The sequence below is a fragment of the Dermochelys coriacea genome, chromosome 3 (genome assembly GCF_009764565.3).
Source record: "Dermochelys coriacea isolate rDerCor1 chromosome 3, rDerCor1.pri.v4, whole genome shotgun sequence".
In the NCBI taxonomy this organism is placed as follows: domain Eukaryota; kingdom Metazoa; phylum Chordata; order Testudines; family Dermochelyidae; genus Dermochelys; species Dermochelys coriacea.
The window spans coordinates 175237729-175254287 of NC_050070.1; the positions used below are offsets into that span (position 1 = coordinate 175237729).

A 16559-nucleotide genomic window follows, 5' to 3' on the forward strand; every position below is an offset into this window, starting at 1 on the left:
CTTTGGAACATTTGGCCCTAAGTGACTTACTTAAGGTCACACAGCAAGTCAATGCAATGTGAGAGTTTTAAAATTTAATCCCTGCACTAACCACTAGGCCCTGTAGTTAACATTCTGTTCTTTATTTACTGTCATGTTTGACAAATACCAAACATTGTACTTCGACTCCATAATCAATACAATCCATTCTATGAAACATAGAGCTTTATTTTCCTCTGACACTGGTGTAAATTAGGAGTAACAATAGTGAAACTGACCTCAGCGATAACAGATTCAAACCCCCTGTTTATATAGTCAAAACACACAGAAGCTACCAATTTTCAGAACACTTGTAATTCTTTGATCTAAACTTTTTTCTTTGTTTTCACATTCAAAGGTTAATACTTGAAGAATGTAGCATTTCATGTTTACTGAATGTTTTAAAATGTGAGTCTAAATCTCAAACTTGTGACTTTCAGACTATTCAAATTCATGATGACAAAATTATCCTTACTGTCATATTAGTATTTTCAGCTTTTTTCAATTCCAGCTTCACGTCTACAATCATTCTCTCTCCTAACTGAAGGCAGAATGCCACCAAAACAATAGAAAAATACTGTTTCCCTCTGAATGTACCACGCTTCTTTGTATAACGTCTTGGACATTTCTGGATTCACTAGTTAGCGTTCAAACAGCATCAGCAATCAGCCACCCAAATATACTAGATTAAAAGTATGGGTTCTTTGAGTATTTGTGCATGTACATCCTACTCTAGGTGCACATGCACCTCATACACACTAGAATAGGAATCTGAATTCCTTACTGACTTACATCCTGCACATCCTCATGCTCTGCCCCCAAACCCAAGGGCAGAATGGCTGAAACCATTCCTCGGTTCCTTCTTATCACAGTGGCAGCAAAATGAATCCAGGCTGTGTCTGCTTCTTACCCCTTACCACATTCTCCAAGCCTATCCTTACCTGGCTACTTAAAGGTTATTTCTATAGAAATCCATCCTTTTTTTTTTCCCTTTAAAAATTTACTTAAACTTACTTTGTTTGGGTTTTTTTTAAACAAATACTTATATTCTCTCAACACTTTGTGCCACAACCACTTAAAATAGCAAATTCAAAGCCTTTGAGCTTCATTCTGCCCGTCTTGTTACAGACTCATTCCCCTTACAGAGTGTCATAGCTCTTTATTTCATTTCAACAAGAGCCATGAGCCTGACCATTGCTTTGATGGTCATTCTCCTCAGGAATGAGAAACATCTAGAGACACCCATCTAAAATTATTTCATCTGGAGGAGTTTATCAGAGGCACTTAGGACCCAGAAGAACAGGCATCAAGCTTCAAATGGAACCATCCACCTCTAAGTCCTAGACTGTCAGCACCCCCATCGACTGTAATATGACTCCCAAAGATGGAACTGATAAGGAATCTGGCCCAGTACTGACAAGCCTGATAGAATTCATAGCATGCCAAAGATCAGTTTGGCACCAATGGCTGCTCCAGCACCGAAGAATGGTACTGTCTCTTCCATGCTGAGGCAAGGTAGATGAGAGTCCCAAACTAAGCATAGTTCCTGGCACTGGTCTTTCTCCCCTAAGAATAGGAAAGTTGAGAGGCCTAAGAAGAGCTGTTCACCTCCACTCTCCTTCCAGGGACTGAGAACTAAGTGTTCTTATGCTTCAGGGCAAGCGACAATGGTTTCAGCTTTAGCTCAGCTACCCTGGTTCCTGCCGATATCAATTCCTCAACGCCAATCATCACGGTACTGATATTTGAGCCAGCACTGGCAACTGAGCCACTAGCTTCTCCCAAAGACTCATCATCATCATCTCCTCCTCCTGACAAGGTGCCTCTTTTGGCTCTGGATTATTTCAGGACTTTTCAAGAGCTGCTGTCTCAAATTGCTGTCACACTGAAAACTGAGACCTCAGTGACTGATGAAAGGTCCATAAGTTATTTGATATCTTCCATTCCTCCACTGTGGGCAGGTTGCCAATGCCTATAAATGAAGGCATCTTGGAGCCAGCTACAGATCTCTGGAAGACCACCGCTACCCTTGCATTACTGCAAAACCAGCAGAAAAAAAATAAAGTTCCACAGAGAGGCTTTGAAAAGTTCTGTACACATTATCCCTGACTCTTGGGTATATCTCTGTGGTTCATGAGAAAGCGAGCCTGCATGGTGTACCAACAGTTACTCCTGAAGATAAAGACTCCAAAAAGCTGTATCTCTTTGGGAGGAAAGCTTACTCCTGCACATCATTCCAACTACACATACTGAATTACCATGCATTATTCATCAAGTATGATTTTTTGATGTGGGACAAAGTGTTTCCTTTTGTGAACAAGCTTCCTCCAGAAATCAGGGAGACATCAAAGGCCACTGAGAGGCAATGTTGCCTAGTAGCACTGGACTGGGACTCAGGGACCTACATTCTATTCCCAGCTCTGCCACTAGCCTGCTGGGTGACCTTGAGTAAGTGACTTTGCCTCAATTTCCACATCTGTAAAATGGGGATAATGATACCGACCTTCCTTGTAAAGCACCCAGACCTATGAATGAAAAGTGCTATATAAGAGCTAGGGTATTTCTTATTTTACTATTATATCTTGTTATCTCTATATTGGTGGAGGGATGCTCAGAAAGTTCAGAAAGGCATAACCTTCTACACCCCTCCGCCTACAAAGACACTGACCATAGACGCATCAGGACCTGGTTCTGGTCTTCACCTGAACTACCTTCAGATACATGGGATATGGTCTCAGAAGGAGATGAGCCTCCCCATAAACATCCAAGAACTCTGGACAATCAGATTATCTGCAAACCATTCCTTATAGTTTTAAAGAATTCCACTTATAGCTCTTCACAGACAACACATCTGCATTGTATTATATATTGTTCATCACCTCTGTGCAAAGAGGAAATCAGATTATGGACATGGTCAACTCCATGGGATAACCCCAGTTCCTCTTCATTTTCCAGGAGTCAACAACAACATAGCAGACAATCTGTCACCAATGGGGTCTGAAGAGCAACATCCTCAGCCTGATATTTCAACAATAGGAAATCCCATTATAGACTCATTTGCCATCAAAGAGAACACAAAGTGCCCAGATTTTGCTCCAGTAGGAGCCTGAGCCCAGGATCCATGCAAGACACTTTTCTCATACCACAGAATCAAGTTCTGATGATATGTAAAGTCCAGAAGGACTGCAGCTATATCTGGCACTGCTTGATGTCCTGGTAATGATCCCTTATGGACATCTGCTTTGCAATGTCCACAAAAACATCTTTTTTCCAGTATCCAGCCACAACAACTTTCTGAACCAATGCTTCTTCCCAGATGGCGATCTGATCCATGGTCTCAGCATGGCTCCAAGCAGCTGTGCAACACATGTTGTGGGCTTCGGTAGTGCTATCACAATTGTATCCTGAAATCCAGGAGCAAATGGGCAACATCTGGCTTCATACCAGCTTCGTATGGGGGTGTGGGGTTGTCCTTGGAACTTGATCAGAGCAGGGAGGGCACACAGGTAACCAGAGAGGTTAGTAATAGTCAACCTGCAAAGCACTGTGGGATAGCCATTGAAAGCATACAAAAAGTATTGTGTAGCAGTTGGTCATGTGGATGCAAACAAATTCAATTTGGAGGAAACTTCGTCCATTTTGCAAGATGACTCCAGAGTTGGCGACATATGCAGAGTTAGAGTGCAGTGATGGATTGTGTCATGTGTATGTAAGCATTTTCAAACCAGATTAATTTGAGTTGAGCCAGTTTAAAACTCCCATGTAGACAAGGCCTCCAGCTCTCTGAACTCTCATTCAGTTCAACTAAAATCTTCCTTGCAACAATTTCTCTATGCCAACTTCCTAGCCAGTCATACTCAATTTTTCCCACTCTACTGTATCCAGCGCTGCTTCACACTTATCTGTCAATCTTAATATTGTCCTTTCAGGACACTCATGGCCCCTCCCCCTTTGAATACCTTTCTGCTCTCTAAACCATTTCACTCCCAAAAGGGCCTTTTTGGTGGTCATTACATCAGTCAGTAGGGTCATCTAACTCCAAGCTCTCCTGGCTGACCTTCCTTACACAGCATTCCTCAGCGATAAGGTGGTGCTGACATCTCACACTAAATTTATTTGCAAAGTTGTTTCAGACTTTCATTTAAATCAATCCATTAATCCCATCATTTTCTTTACAAAACCCACTGCTACCCGTCAGAGAAGAAATTTCATACTTAGACATTTCAAGGGCCTTGCTATATCACTTGAATAGGACAAGCCCTTTTAGACAACCAAACTTTTTGTTTCCATAAATAGCACTTCTAAAAGACAATCCATTTTTTCCCAGAGAATGTCTAAATGGATTATGCTGTGTATTCAGTCTGTTATTACATGGTTGATATACCTCTTCTGCCAAATATTTGACTATGGCTCAGGCTGCCTTGTCTGCATATTTCAGAAATATAACCATGTCTGAGATGTGCCAGGGAGCTACCTGGAGTAATCCCCTCACTTTTGTTAAACATTTTGTCCTTGATTTGGGCACAAGATTGGATGCCAAATTTGAGAGGTCAGTGTTACAATCAGTGTTTAATTAGTGGCAACTAGGACTCCTTAGTTTTACCATCCAGATGGGGCATTGCTTGCCAGTCACCTAGAGGGGGGAGTGGGATTCACATGGACAATTTCTCAAAGAAAAAAAACCCAGCAATTTACTTCACAATAACTGTGGTTCTTCAAGATGCTGTCCTACAGTGTGGATCTCATGACCTGCCCTCCATACCCACTTCTTTTGGTGAGTCTTTCTTAAATTGATTTTCTGAATTAGCACTAGAACTGATGGGTGTTTGAGACTTCTCTGCCCTTTATATGCCGTTGAGCAGGGTGGGGCACAAGGACATGCAGGACGCAGGTGCAGTTACACAAACACTGCAAATCAAAGATGCTAGTCTCATGTGCTTGGGGCATGTTCACCTAGAGTGCGATCCACACAGACAAAATGTTTTGAAGAACCATAATTAGTGTGAGGTAAGTAAATGTTTTGTTTTAAGTCAGCAATAAGAGCCAAACTCTACATAATGCTTTATAGAGTCTCTGAGCATCTTCAACTTCCATAAAGTCAATAGGAATCAAAGGCACTCCATACTTTGGAGAATCAAGTCTAAATTCCTAGGAGCAAAGGAGCATCATGAATGCAGAGGATCCCTGAACCTGGAACTCTGGTTGTGGTGTGAGTGTGCCTTATTATTTCATATTGCTCTATTGCAGTGCTATTGTGTATTTTCATTGTTTCCTTATCCAAAGTAAAGTTCACATCAATTTGCTCTTTCTTTTCCAGCTCTAGTTTGCTTATCATTCAGGTATCTGAATGTTCTATATCCCACAGGTTAAAATAAGTATCGTACTAGATAAAAGCAGCATGTTTTCAAAACTGACCTAAACTATTTTGTTGCTAATCCCACAATTACTTTTATTCTCAGATCTAAGAGCAGTTGTTCTGTTGAATATGTTACATAATTTTATAGCACTGATCCCCTCTTAGAAGCAATGGAACAAACTAGCTTAGCACAATTACAAAGAACAGGAAGAATTAGAATGAGTTATGCTGGCATAACCTGTTTGCCTAGAATAAAATGCCAACATCTTTGCTAATATGAGTTGGATAAACTTACCATAAAAGTCAAAAGGATTTGATTGTTCAGGACAGGCGTAGCTGCAATCACTAAAAAATGTGATCATTTCTGAAGGGTCCCCACAGAAAACCAATTCTCCAAAACTCATGATGGCGATTTTGTCAAATAACTGGTTGGACAACACAACATATATTAATGAGATCAATTTACTACTAACAAGAAAAACATTAATATTGGAATAGTACTTTATAATTTGGTAAATAAAGGCCCTTTAACAAGAAGTGTAGATTTGACCTGTCATTACATTTCCTTATTGTATTTCTGCACTGCCAAATGTCTTTTTAATCATAAACTATTAGAAATGACCCTTCTTAAAGGTATTGGATCCTACTGGATATGAACAGAAAGGTGCAGTCTGAGCACAGGAATGGGAACCATGAACTCTTGACTTCTCAGTTTTGACACAGCTTTGCTTTGTGACCTTGGTCAAGTCACTGACCCTCTCTGGGTCTCAGTAACTCCAATCTGTAAAATGGGTGCAAAAATATTAATCTGCCTCAGGAGGGTCAGACATGCATGCTTTCCACTTTCTGAAAGCCAGGTCCCTGTAAAGGTGTCTCAGGTTGGATGCACAAAATCACCAGCCACTTTTGAAAAAATTGGCCATTAAGTCCATTGTCTTTTTAAAAAAAATAAAGACAAACTATACCCAACTATGCCTCAACCTATCTATAATTAGTTGGTCAATTTCTTGCATCACAGAAGAAATGGGTTTTGGAGAGGAATTTGAAAGAATCTGGAGGGGAATTTGTTATAAGTTCAGAAAGGCAGGAAGGAGGAAGGCATGAAGGCAGTTGTGGACAAATGAGCAGTTGAGGTTAGCATCAGTGGTACAGCAGAGGGATCAATGGGAAGTGTGACTAGAGACAAGAACTGAGCAGCAGAAAAGGGCAGAGCTTTAAGGGCCTGGAAGGTGAGGACAAGCAGTTTGAATTTGATGCAGTTGAAAATGGGAACTAGTGTTGGGATTTGAAAATAGACTGTATTTAATTTTGTACTAAATAATTCTCATCTTCAAAAAAAACTGCATGGAGTGATGCTCAGTAAGAAACTATTATCATTTTAATATTCCTTACCCTGAAAAGTTCTGACCGTGGTTGATGAATTGTAATAATCACAATTCTGTCTTGGCGTGCAAGTTCTGAAAGCAACAAGACAATCTGATTTGCAGTCATGCTGTCCAGTCCTGTAGTTGGTTCATCGAGTAACATGACTTCTGTGAATATAACAGGGATAATTTCTGAAAACTCAGTTAAGCAAATTGTATAGTTTCTGTCCTTTATAGGTCATTCAATGCACGCTGTAGAATGATCTCTGGAGTGTGACAGCCATGCAAACTGTGTACACATTTATTTCTCTGGCCTGATCCTTCAGGCTTTACTTGGTTCATTTACTTTACTTGGTCCATTTTCAACCACAGTGAATACAGAGTGCAAGATCAGGTCCTCTCTTTGATACTCAGAATTAGAATTTGATCATTTTTTCATGTTGACTTTTTCTCAGTGAAGCTACCAAAATAGATTCAGTGTGTTTGTCAGCTTTTAGAATTAGCATTATAAAATGATGCTTTTAAGGATAGGATGCTACATAAAATTAGCTAAAAAGTGTGTATTCTGCATGTACACAGTATACACAACTGTGCTTTATATAATGAACTATTTAAATTTATCCTGTAGTACAGTATGTAGTTCTATACATGAACCAGTCTTATTAGTGCATTATTTTCTTTATAATTTTAATGTGTATTTTATTATACATAAGAATTTGGGGGGTGGGAGATGGAGGAAGAGAGATACAGTCCTGGAAAATGAATTATTTTATTTTTTCCACAAAAGAGGTACAGCGTGGACAATTCTCACCCTGACCAGTCAACCAATTTTATTAGTATCTATGACTGTTGTCATTGCACCAGAGTTCATACAGTGTATAATGTAGTGTACATCATTCATCAGGGAAATTCAAATCTCATTTCATCACTGGCTGAATTAATGTAGCAAACTACAAATGTTGATTCTTTGAATTATTGCAACATAGGTATTATATTGCCCCTTTTAAGTTCCCAGCAGAAATCATAAATTTCTTCACAAAAATGTTCAAGAAAGTAGTGGATACAGCATATCAGTGCTCTAAAAGTTGCATTAGCTAAGGTATGGGGTATGCTTCATTCACTGGCTAGTTGCATTAACTTATGTATGAGCATGGCTATACTGCTAAATTGTTTTTCCAATTGAATTGAAAATTTAAGTAATTATCAAGGCAAATAGAGCTTGAGTATAGGATACTTTTTTGGTTCTGTTTTATATCCAAATAAATAAATATGAAGGACTAAGTAATAATAATAAATAATAATATTTAGCACTTACATAGCACTTTGAAAACACAAAGTGCTGAACAAACATTACAAAATTAATCCTTACAACTCCCCTCTAAAATAAGTACGTTTTATTAGCTTTGTTTTACAGATGGGAAACAGAAGCACAGACAGTGCTTATGGTTAAACACATGCTTAAATCCCTAAGATCTATGCATGTGCTTAAACTTAACTATCAGGGTCTACATAACTTGCCCAAGGCCACAGCATAGGTCAGTGACAAAACAGGAGTCTCAGCCTATGCTCTAGTCGCCAGACATTTCTGCCTCTCTGCAGAGCTGATTGTGCAATGAGCCTGCATGTTGAAATCAATGGCAGTTTGGAATGTGGATCTGTGATAGAAGAAAAGTGCTATTATATTTTAAAATGTTATTTAGAGGTGGGTGGTGGGCGTGTGTGCAAAGTGACAGCATAATGAAAAGGACAAGGTATTTGTTTTATTCTGAAAAGCTGTTCAGTACTCACTAGGATCTTGTAATAGCTGGGCTGCAATTGAAACGCGACGCCTCTCACCACCAGAAATTCCCCTAAAAATACTGCTTCCAATTACATTAGTAGCAACATGGCTGAGACTCAGCTCAGCCATAACAGCATCTACCTGCAAAATAGTTACAATTTAAAAAGACACAAATAGTTCATCAGATTCTAGACCCAGCAGTTCTCTGAGTGACGTCTATTGTAAAATTGTTCATAACCTCTTTTTGCCTTTTTATCTGGTTTGGCTATTCTCTTCATGTCTGGCCACTTTGGAGAGACATTCTTTTCCAAAATCAGAACAGGTAATCATCTTTGTCTAGAGGCCACTATCCTAGGCAACTTCTCACAAACAGCTTCATAGACTTCCATATCTCCTGGCAGCAGCCATTTGCCCTCTTGCTAGAATGTTCTTCTACCAGACAGCTGGCTGTATCTGTATCTTGCCAGCTTTAGGGCACAAATAGAATTCATCTTTTTTTTTCCCCCCCAGAAAATTGAAAAAATGGCATCCATTGCCAGTTCTATGAAATAGAGCACCTGAATGGGCACAAGTGACACTAAGAAATTAACAAAAAGAAAAGACGTACTTGTGGCACCTTAGAGACTAACAAATATATTTGAGCATAAGCTTTCGTGAGCTACAGCTCACTAACACAGCTGCTACACTGAAACTAAGAATTAATGACCGAGATAGACCTCTCCTTTTGGGTTTTCCAGTCCATTTGGTGTTTATTTTTCTTGTCTCTATTCAGATTGCTAGTTCAGTGGTGCTGTGTTTCTTCTGGGCATGGTGCAGGGCTGATCTCTCTGTCAGGGGTTAACAAATAAATAATAATATCTTCAATTCCTCACAGTAAGCAGCAGTAAGTGGGGAGGATATAGAAGCTTTGTTCTTCTTCCAGGAGGGAAATGATGGAGTTCTAAATGTATGTAATGATGTAATGGTATCCAGATACTATGGGGATGGCCACTTCAGCAGTTCTGAATTTGGTATCAAATTCATTCTCCCATGCGGTAGCAACTGGTTCTGATTCAGGAATGACAATTTCATTCCAAAGAGACAAGGTGGGTGAGAACATCTTTTATTGGACCAACTTCTGTTGGTGAGAGAGACAAGTCATTGAGCTTACACAGAGCTCTTCTTCGGGTCTTCTTCTGTGTAAGCTCAAAAGCTTGTCTCTCTCACCAACAGAAGTTGGTCCAATAAAAGATGTTCTCACCCACCTTGTCTCTCTAATGTTCTGGGACTGATACAGCTCAGCAACACTAATTTCATTCCAACACATTCATTATTTCCCCAGATGGCAGCATGACACAGAACTGGCATTCAGGAGACCAGAGAGTTTTATTCCTGGCTCAGTTACTGAACTCCTTTGTGATCCAAGCAAGTCACTTCACTTGTACATGCCTGTTTCCTCATCTGTAAAATAGGAATAATGATACTTGGCTTCCTTTGTAAAGCACTGTGAGATCTATGGATTAAAAGTGCCATTGATGAAAGGATAATATGAGAGCATGAATTGAACTTGGGAATCCAAATCTGCTAAAAGGTAGTGTCTATAAAATTAGGGTATCTGATCCGCTGGACATATTGAAAAAGATTCCCTTGTTTGTCTCCATGGAAGAATAAAACATACTGACCTTCTTTTTAATGAAGTCGTTGGAGTGCTTCTGAAGTGCGAGTAAAGCAGTGTAAGTCAAAGATTCTTGTATGGTGAGATAACCTAATAAGATATCATTCTAAAAAAGGAAAAGAACAACAGTATTGTAGTAACTCTGAGCGAGGTTCTGCTTTGACACACATTTCATACCAGCATAATTCCATTGACTTCTGTAGAGTTACTCCTGATTTACAACAAGATTAGTGAAATCACAGTCAAGCCATATGATTCTATTATTATTATCACTACAACTTTCTGATAACAAAAAGGTCCATGCATATGAATTAAATTAAAAAACAACCTGTTGAACGTATGAGAAGCAGTCCTGAAATTGTTCTTTCTTCAGCTTATGCCCATTCATGTACACGTCACCAAAGAAATTTCCTTTTTGTCTCAGTCTTCCTGATATTGCATCCAGCAGAGTTGTTTTTCCAGAGCCTGTTAGTTTAAAAAAACTTTCATTCAGATTAATTCTTACTTTTACTATAGCAGCACCTATAGGCCCCAATCAGAGGCCATGACTCCATTGTTCTAGACAGTGTGCACACGTCTAATGAAAAAATAGATATATATTTTATCACTAACAATGGTGTGAAAAGGCAGCCCATGAAAGTTAAATGGAGTGTTAGAGTCTGTGTAAATTTCTATTTATTTCTCATCACTTGTTAAGCACCCTCGTTATGCTTGATGCTATACAAAACATTGAGGACTACAATTCCTGTCCCATCTTTTACAATCTAAACAGAAAGACAAAACAGGTCAGACAAGGATGGAAGACCAGGCTGGTTCTGTCTCAGAGCATCAAGAGCACTTCTTCTTCTAGGAGCATTTTATAGGAGATTAGTAGGTTTCATGGGAGAAATAAGTTCTGAGGAGAAATGTAAATGAAGAGATTTCACCTTTGGTTCCAAGGGCAAGAGGGAATTCCAGGAATAAGGGGCAACATGGGAGAACTTATGAAGATGAGAGTGGGAGAAGGCCATGAAGGTAGCAGGGAGACAGGAAGGTTGAGCAGAATAGTGAGGAAGAAGAGCAGTAGTAAGAGTCAAGAGCAGCGCTGTAGGTAGGGGCAGGTAGCTTGAACCACATTTGGAATACAAGAGGAAGATAATGTGGATTTGAGAGGGCCTAACTCCTGTGCAGCACATGGCCTATGCACCATTTAAGTATCACTGGAAGCTCAAAAAAAGCGTTTAAGTAGGACTTAAGTGATGAATAGGCCCTGTGCTGGCCCTCTGCACAGGGTTGAATTTCATCCAAGATGAAAAACATTAGCCCAGGAAACCATACACATACACAGACCTGAAAAACTCTGGCAAGTTTGGAGGAAACCATATTGTGACACAGAGGCCCTTTGGAAAAAGACCCCTGTTCTTTGCAAACAACTCTCATCTCAGGTCTGACAAACTCACTACACCAAACACATCTTGCAGGGTATTTATTCATAATGGGTAATGTAAGGTATCTACAGAAAGCTCATAAATTATCAAGACTCATAATCATTGTGAAATGTATGTATGGGAAATATTGAAGAAATAATATAACTATATTGAAAGGATGCTTTTTTGGTCTTAGAGTAAAAGTTAGACACCAGAGGATGATTCATCTCAGTGATGGATCATTCAGGCAGAATTGTCAACACTCCCTGGTTAGCTAGTGTTGTAAGGCGAGGCTCAGTTGTCTAGCCTTGCTTCCCAAGACTATCAATGGAAAACCATCAGAGACATCTGCAAACAATTGAAACAACTTGGAGGTGAAAAAGAACCATTATAACAGACAGAAGGATTGCCCTATCTGTGAATAAAGACAAAAGACTTTTTCACCATAATACAGAGTGGGGGAAAGCACTCTGGATCCATTCACTGAGTAAACATCTTGTGGTGCGGGATGTTTTCATGAAAGTTTGGATCTTGGTTCCTGCAAAGCCAGACAGCTCTACAACAGACTGAACTTTCAGGGGAAAACCTACTTTATTAGATAGGAAAGATAACTATCAATAAGTATAGGCCCTAGTTTGCGTTTTATGATTTTGTTTCATATTGTGACCATTCATTTCCATCACTATCTTGTTTCTAATTGTCTCTTCATTGTTTCTTAAATAAACCTGTGGGGGCAGAGGATCTGGAGTTTCTGTGAGTAGCCAGTTTAGGGGCTGGATATCACAGGGGAATGCTTCAAAAGGACTTGGCGACCAAGATGCACCTATTGTTAACATGCAAGGCAAAGACCAGGCTGGCATAGCCTGGAGGAGAGTGCCTGAATGGCTGAAAGACTGGTGGTGTCAGGGCACTAACTCAAAGTTACCATGGGCAAGACCCTCTCTCACCAGAGGCAGGGAGAAACAAGGTGACATTTGGTGACAATGTATACCTTCAAATCAGCGGCACTGCGATGGGTACCCGCATGGCCCCACAGTATGCCAACATTTTTATGGCTGACTTAGAACAACGCTTCCTCAGCTCTCGTCCCCTAATGCCCCTACTCTACTTGCGCTACATTGATGACATCTTCATCATCTGGACCCATGGAAAAGAAGCTCTTGAGGAATTCCACCATGATTTCAACAATTTCCATCCCACCATCAACCTCAGCCTGGACCAGTCCACACAAGAGATCCACTTCCTGGACACTACGGTGCTAATAAGCGATGGTCACATAACCACCACCCTATATCGGAAACCTACTGACCGCTATTCCTACCTACATGCCTCTAGCTTTCATCCAGATCATACCACTCGATCCATTGTCTACAGCCAAGCGCTACGATATAACCGCATTTGCTCCAACCCCTCAGACAGAGACAAACACCTACAAGATCTCTATCATGCATTCCTACAACTACAATACCCACCTGCTGAAGTGAAGAAACAGATTGACAGAGCCAGAAGAGTACCCAGAAGTCACCTACTACAGGACAGGCCCAACAAAGAAAACAACAGAACGCCACTAGCCATCACCTTCAGCCCCCAACTAAAACCTCTCCAACGCATCATCAAGGATCTACAACCTATCCTGAAGGACGAGCCATCGCTCTCTCAGATCTTGGGAGACAGACCAGTCCTTGCTTACAGACAGCCCCCCAATCTGAAGCAAATACTCACCAGCAACCACACACCACACAACAGAACCACTAACCCAGGAACCTATCCTTGCAACAAAGCCCGTTGCCAACTCTGTCCACATATCTATTCAGGGGATACCATCATAGGACCTAATCACATCAGCCACACTATCAGAGGCTCGTTCACCTGCGCATCTACCAATGTGATATATGCCATCATGTGCCAGCAATGCCCCTCTGCCATGTACATTGGCCAAACTGGACAGTCTCTACGTAAAAGAATGAATGGACACAAATCAGACGTCAAGAATTATAACATTCAAAAACCAGTTGGAGAACACTTCAATCTCTCTGGTCACTCGATCACAGACCTAAGAGTGGCTATACTTCAACAAAAAAGCTTCAAAAACAGACTCCAACGAGAGACTGCTGAATTGGAATTAATTTGCAAACTGGATACAATTAACTTAGGCTTGAATAGAGACTGGGAATGGATGAGTCATTACACAAAGTAAAACTATTTCCCCATGGTATTTCTCCCTCCCACCCCACCCCCCACTGTTCCTCTGATATTCTTGTTAACTGCTGGAATTAGCCTACCTGCTTGTCACCATGAAAGGTTTTCCTCCTTCCCCCCCCTGCTGTTGGTGATGGCTTATCTTAAGTGATCACTCTCCTTACAGTGTGTATGATAAACCCATTGTTTCATGTTCTCTGTGTGTGTATATATAAATCTCTCCTCTGTTTTTTCCACCAAATGCATCCGATGAAGTGAGCTGTAGCTCACGAAAGCTTATGCTCTAATAAATTTGTTAGTCTCTAAGGTGCCACAAGTACTCCTTTTCTTTTTGCGAATACAGACTAACACGGCTGCTACTCTGAAACAAGGTGACTCACTATCCCTGGTACCCTGAGAACCACCACACATATATTCTACTGAGACTGCAACTGAAAATGCCACTTTTTAAAGACTACAGGTTGATGGTGACTATGTATGTATTGATACAGCTTTTCTTTTTCAGAAAGTCTTGATAGTCTGCAAGAGTTCCATTATTTAAAAAGTCAAATCTTTTGGCTATATCCTTGATCCTGCTAAGGTCACTTGTGCAGTGCAAAGTGATCTTAAAGGCACCCTGCATGAGAATCTACAATAGTGTAAAGCCAGAATAGCTAGCTCCATACCAGCATCCCTCCCAGCCCCTTCAGGGTAGGCAGTGGGAGGGGATATTCTGGTGTCAAGGGTGTGGAGTCTTAGGGCAGTGTGCTTCAGTAATCCTCACCAGTGTAATGCCCCCAAGAAGGCCATTCACAGGCTAGAGCCTGTTGACAATAATCAAGAAGTAAATTATTAATCTAAGTAAACCAGTGTTTATCCACATTGTGACCTTATTACAGAAGTGCCCACATTCAGAGCAGTCTACAGAATTCATGTAGCATGATTTTTTTTAAAGTAGTATTGTTTTAGATTTGGAAGTTTTGAACTACTTACCAGAATTTCCCAAAATTGCCATAATCTGGCCACTCTCTATGTGAAATGAGACATCTTTGAGGATCTGCCGTGTGTATTTTTTATGATATGATGGGATATCCCACCAAAGTCCAACACGTTCTCTTTAAAAAAAAGAAGGTTGAAAAGGCTGAAATGTGGCATTTGGAAGAATTTAAAATAACATGTAAAAAAAGGTTTCAAAAATTGGGCTTGTGCCCTTTTTTGCTGCTTTGATGTATAAAGAGGATCGGAAAAAAATAATTTCTAAAAGGTTTTTTTTCCTGCTTGTTTTTTATCTTAGTAGAACCAGACTTAACCTTCCTAATCTAACTTGGTTTTGGTGGAGGACCAAGGGGAGATATAAGTAATATTTATTGTGAGCTCTTTAATTGTAAGGATGAGGGTGTTAGACCTTTAAAAAACACTGAAATTAAATAGAAATTAACAAAAAAACAAAGTTTTAAACAGTCTTGACTAAAAATCCCTTCCCCTTTTAATAGCTCATCTTATTCCGTATTGGCTCTGTTGGCGTCACCAGTTCACTAGCTCTCCAGTCATATCAGAGTCTTCCAGCCAAGACAGAAGCTTAAATATCTAAAAACAAGCAAAAGAAATGAAACCACAACCCTTTCAGGCTTTCTTTATATATCATAAAGATGCAAGAAAGCTACAGGCCTAGTTTTATTCTTCTTCGGAGACCTTCTTTAAAGAATCACTTATGAAATCTTCAGAAAGCAGAATCACTCCTTATTCTCAGGAAAATATAGTCTTAACTACAAGACAGAGAGGGACAATTCATCCTTGGTATCTCCCTTCACTGGACTAAGACTAAGGTCCATCGTCTTCAAACTATATCCCTGATACTATTATGCTATAAATTAAGGGAAGTCTTATCCCCGTGGTCTGAAGATTAGTGCTATTGCAGAGTCCCAGCTTACACTGCTCGTCCTTACTAGCTTTACCTGACCGTGTAGGAGATTCCATGGACGCTGACACTGTTATGTGGAATCACAACAGACATCCTTTCTTCTGCTCTGGAACCCCAGCTGCTCCTTTCCATCTCAGTAGGCTGCATCATCCTCAGGCAGACTGGACACTTTACCTGAATTAACGGATTTACCAGCTGGTTGAGAGGGTGATTTAAGTAAACACTCAGCCACCAAGTTGCTACCTCATTAATGAAGAGGGTATAGCTTCACTCTGCCAATAGTCCACAGGATCAGTGATGGATCCAGCCTTATTTCTACACCCAGGAAATTACTCGACAGAGAGCTATGTAGCTCTCAGTTCACTTTTTCTTTCTTCTCCTTTCCAAGCACAGTTGACAGATTAGCCATAACTATTATCTGATTAACCTTTAGCCTGATCTGTTACTATACCAGAAAAGGAGAACATTACCCCATCTACAGAGACATGTAGACCAGAGAGACCCAGAGTGTCAGGAGAAACACCAGCTATATTTGTGTAGGGGTCTTGGAAGGGGGTCAAGCTCAAAACCAAGAGGAGAAGGATTTCCACAGTAAGCACAGTATTTAAAAACAGAAAAGAAAGTGGCAATACGGAGAGAAAGCTCCATCACAAATATGAAAGAAATGACTGAAAAAGTCCCACCGGAGCATGCCATTGGAAGCCAGGATACAGATCTGGATTTGTCGGTGAGTGGAGTTCATACAGAACTGAAGGGGAAACTCCTGCAGACAGCATTTAGCACTAGACATATTAAACAGCAAATTGGATTTGATATATAGTGTCCACCATCTGCATGTGAATGTGGAATGAAGGCAATATATAGCCCTTAGAGAAGCAACAT

General features: G+C 40.3%; 1 protein-coding gene across 2 annotated transcripts in view; it reads left to right on the forward strand.

The window, feature by feature from the left end:
* The window catches only part of LOC119853246 (cytoplasmic dynein 2 light intermediate chain 1), a 133202-nt gene that overhangs the window by 91649 nt on the left and 24994 nt on the right, over positions 1–16559 (forward strand). The window contains exon 1 of one of the 2 annotated variants that reach the window (XM_038396092.2): positions 15900–16404. The exons of the other annotated variant lie outside the window; for it this stretch is intronic. Within the exon in view, the coding sequence (XP_038252020.1) occupies positions 16333–16404 (72 nt within the window). The 5' untranslated portion in view covers positions 15900–16332. Of the gene's footprint in view, positions 1–15899; positions 16405–16559 lie in introns of those variants that run through there. 2 annotated transcript variants of the gene reach the window in all.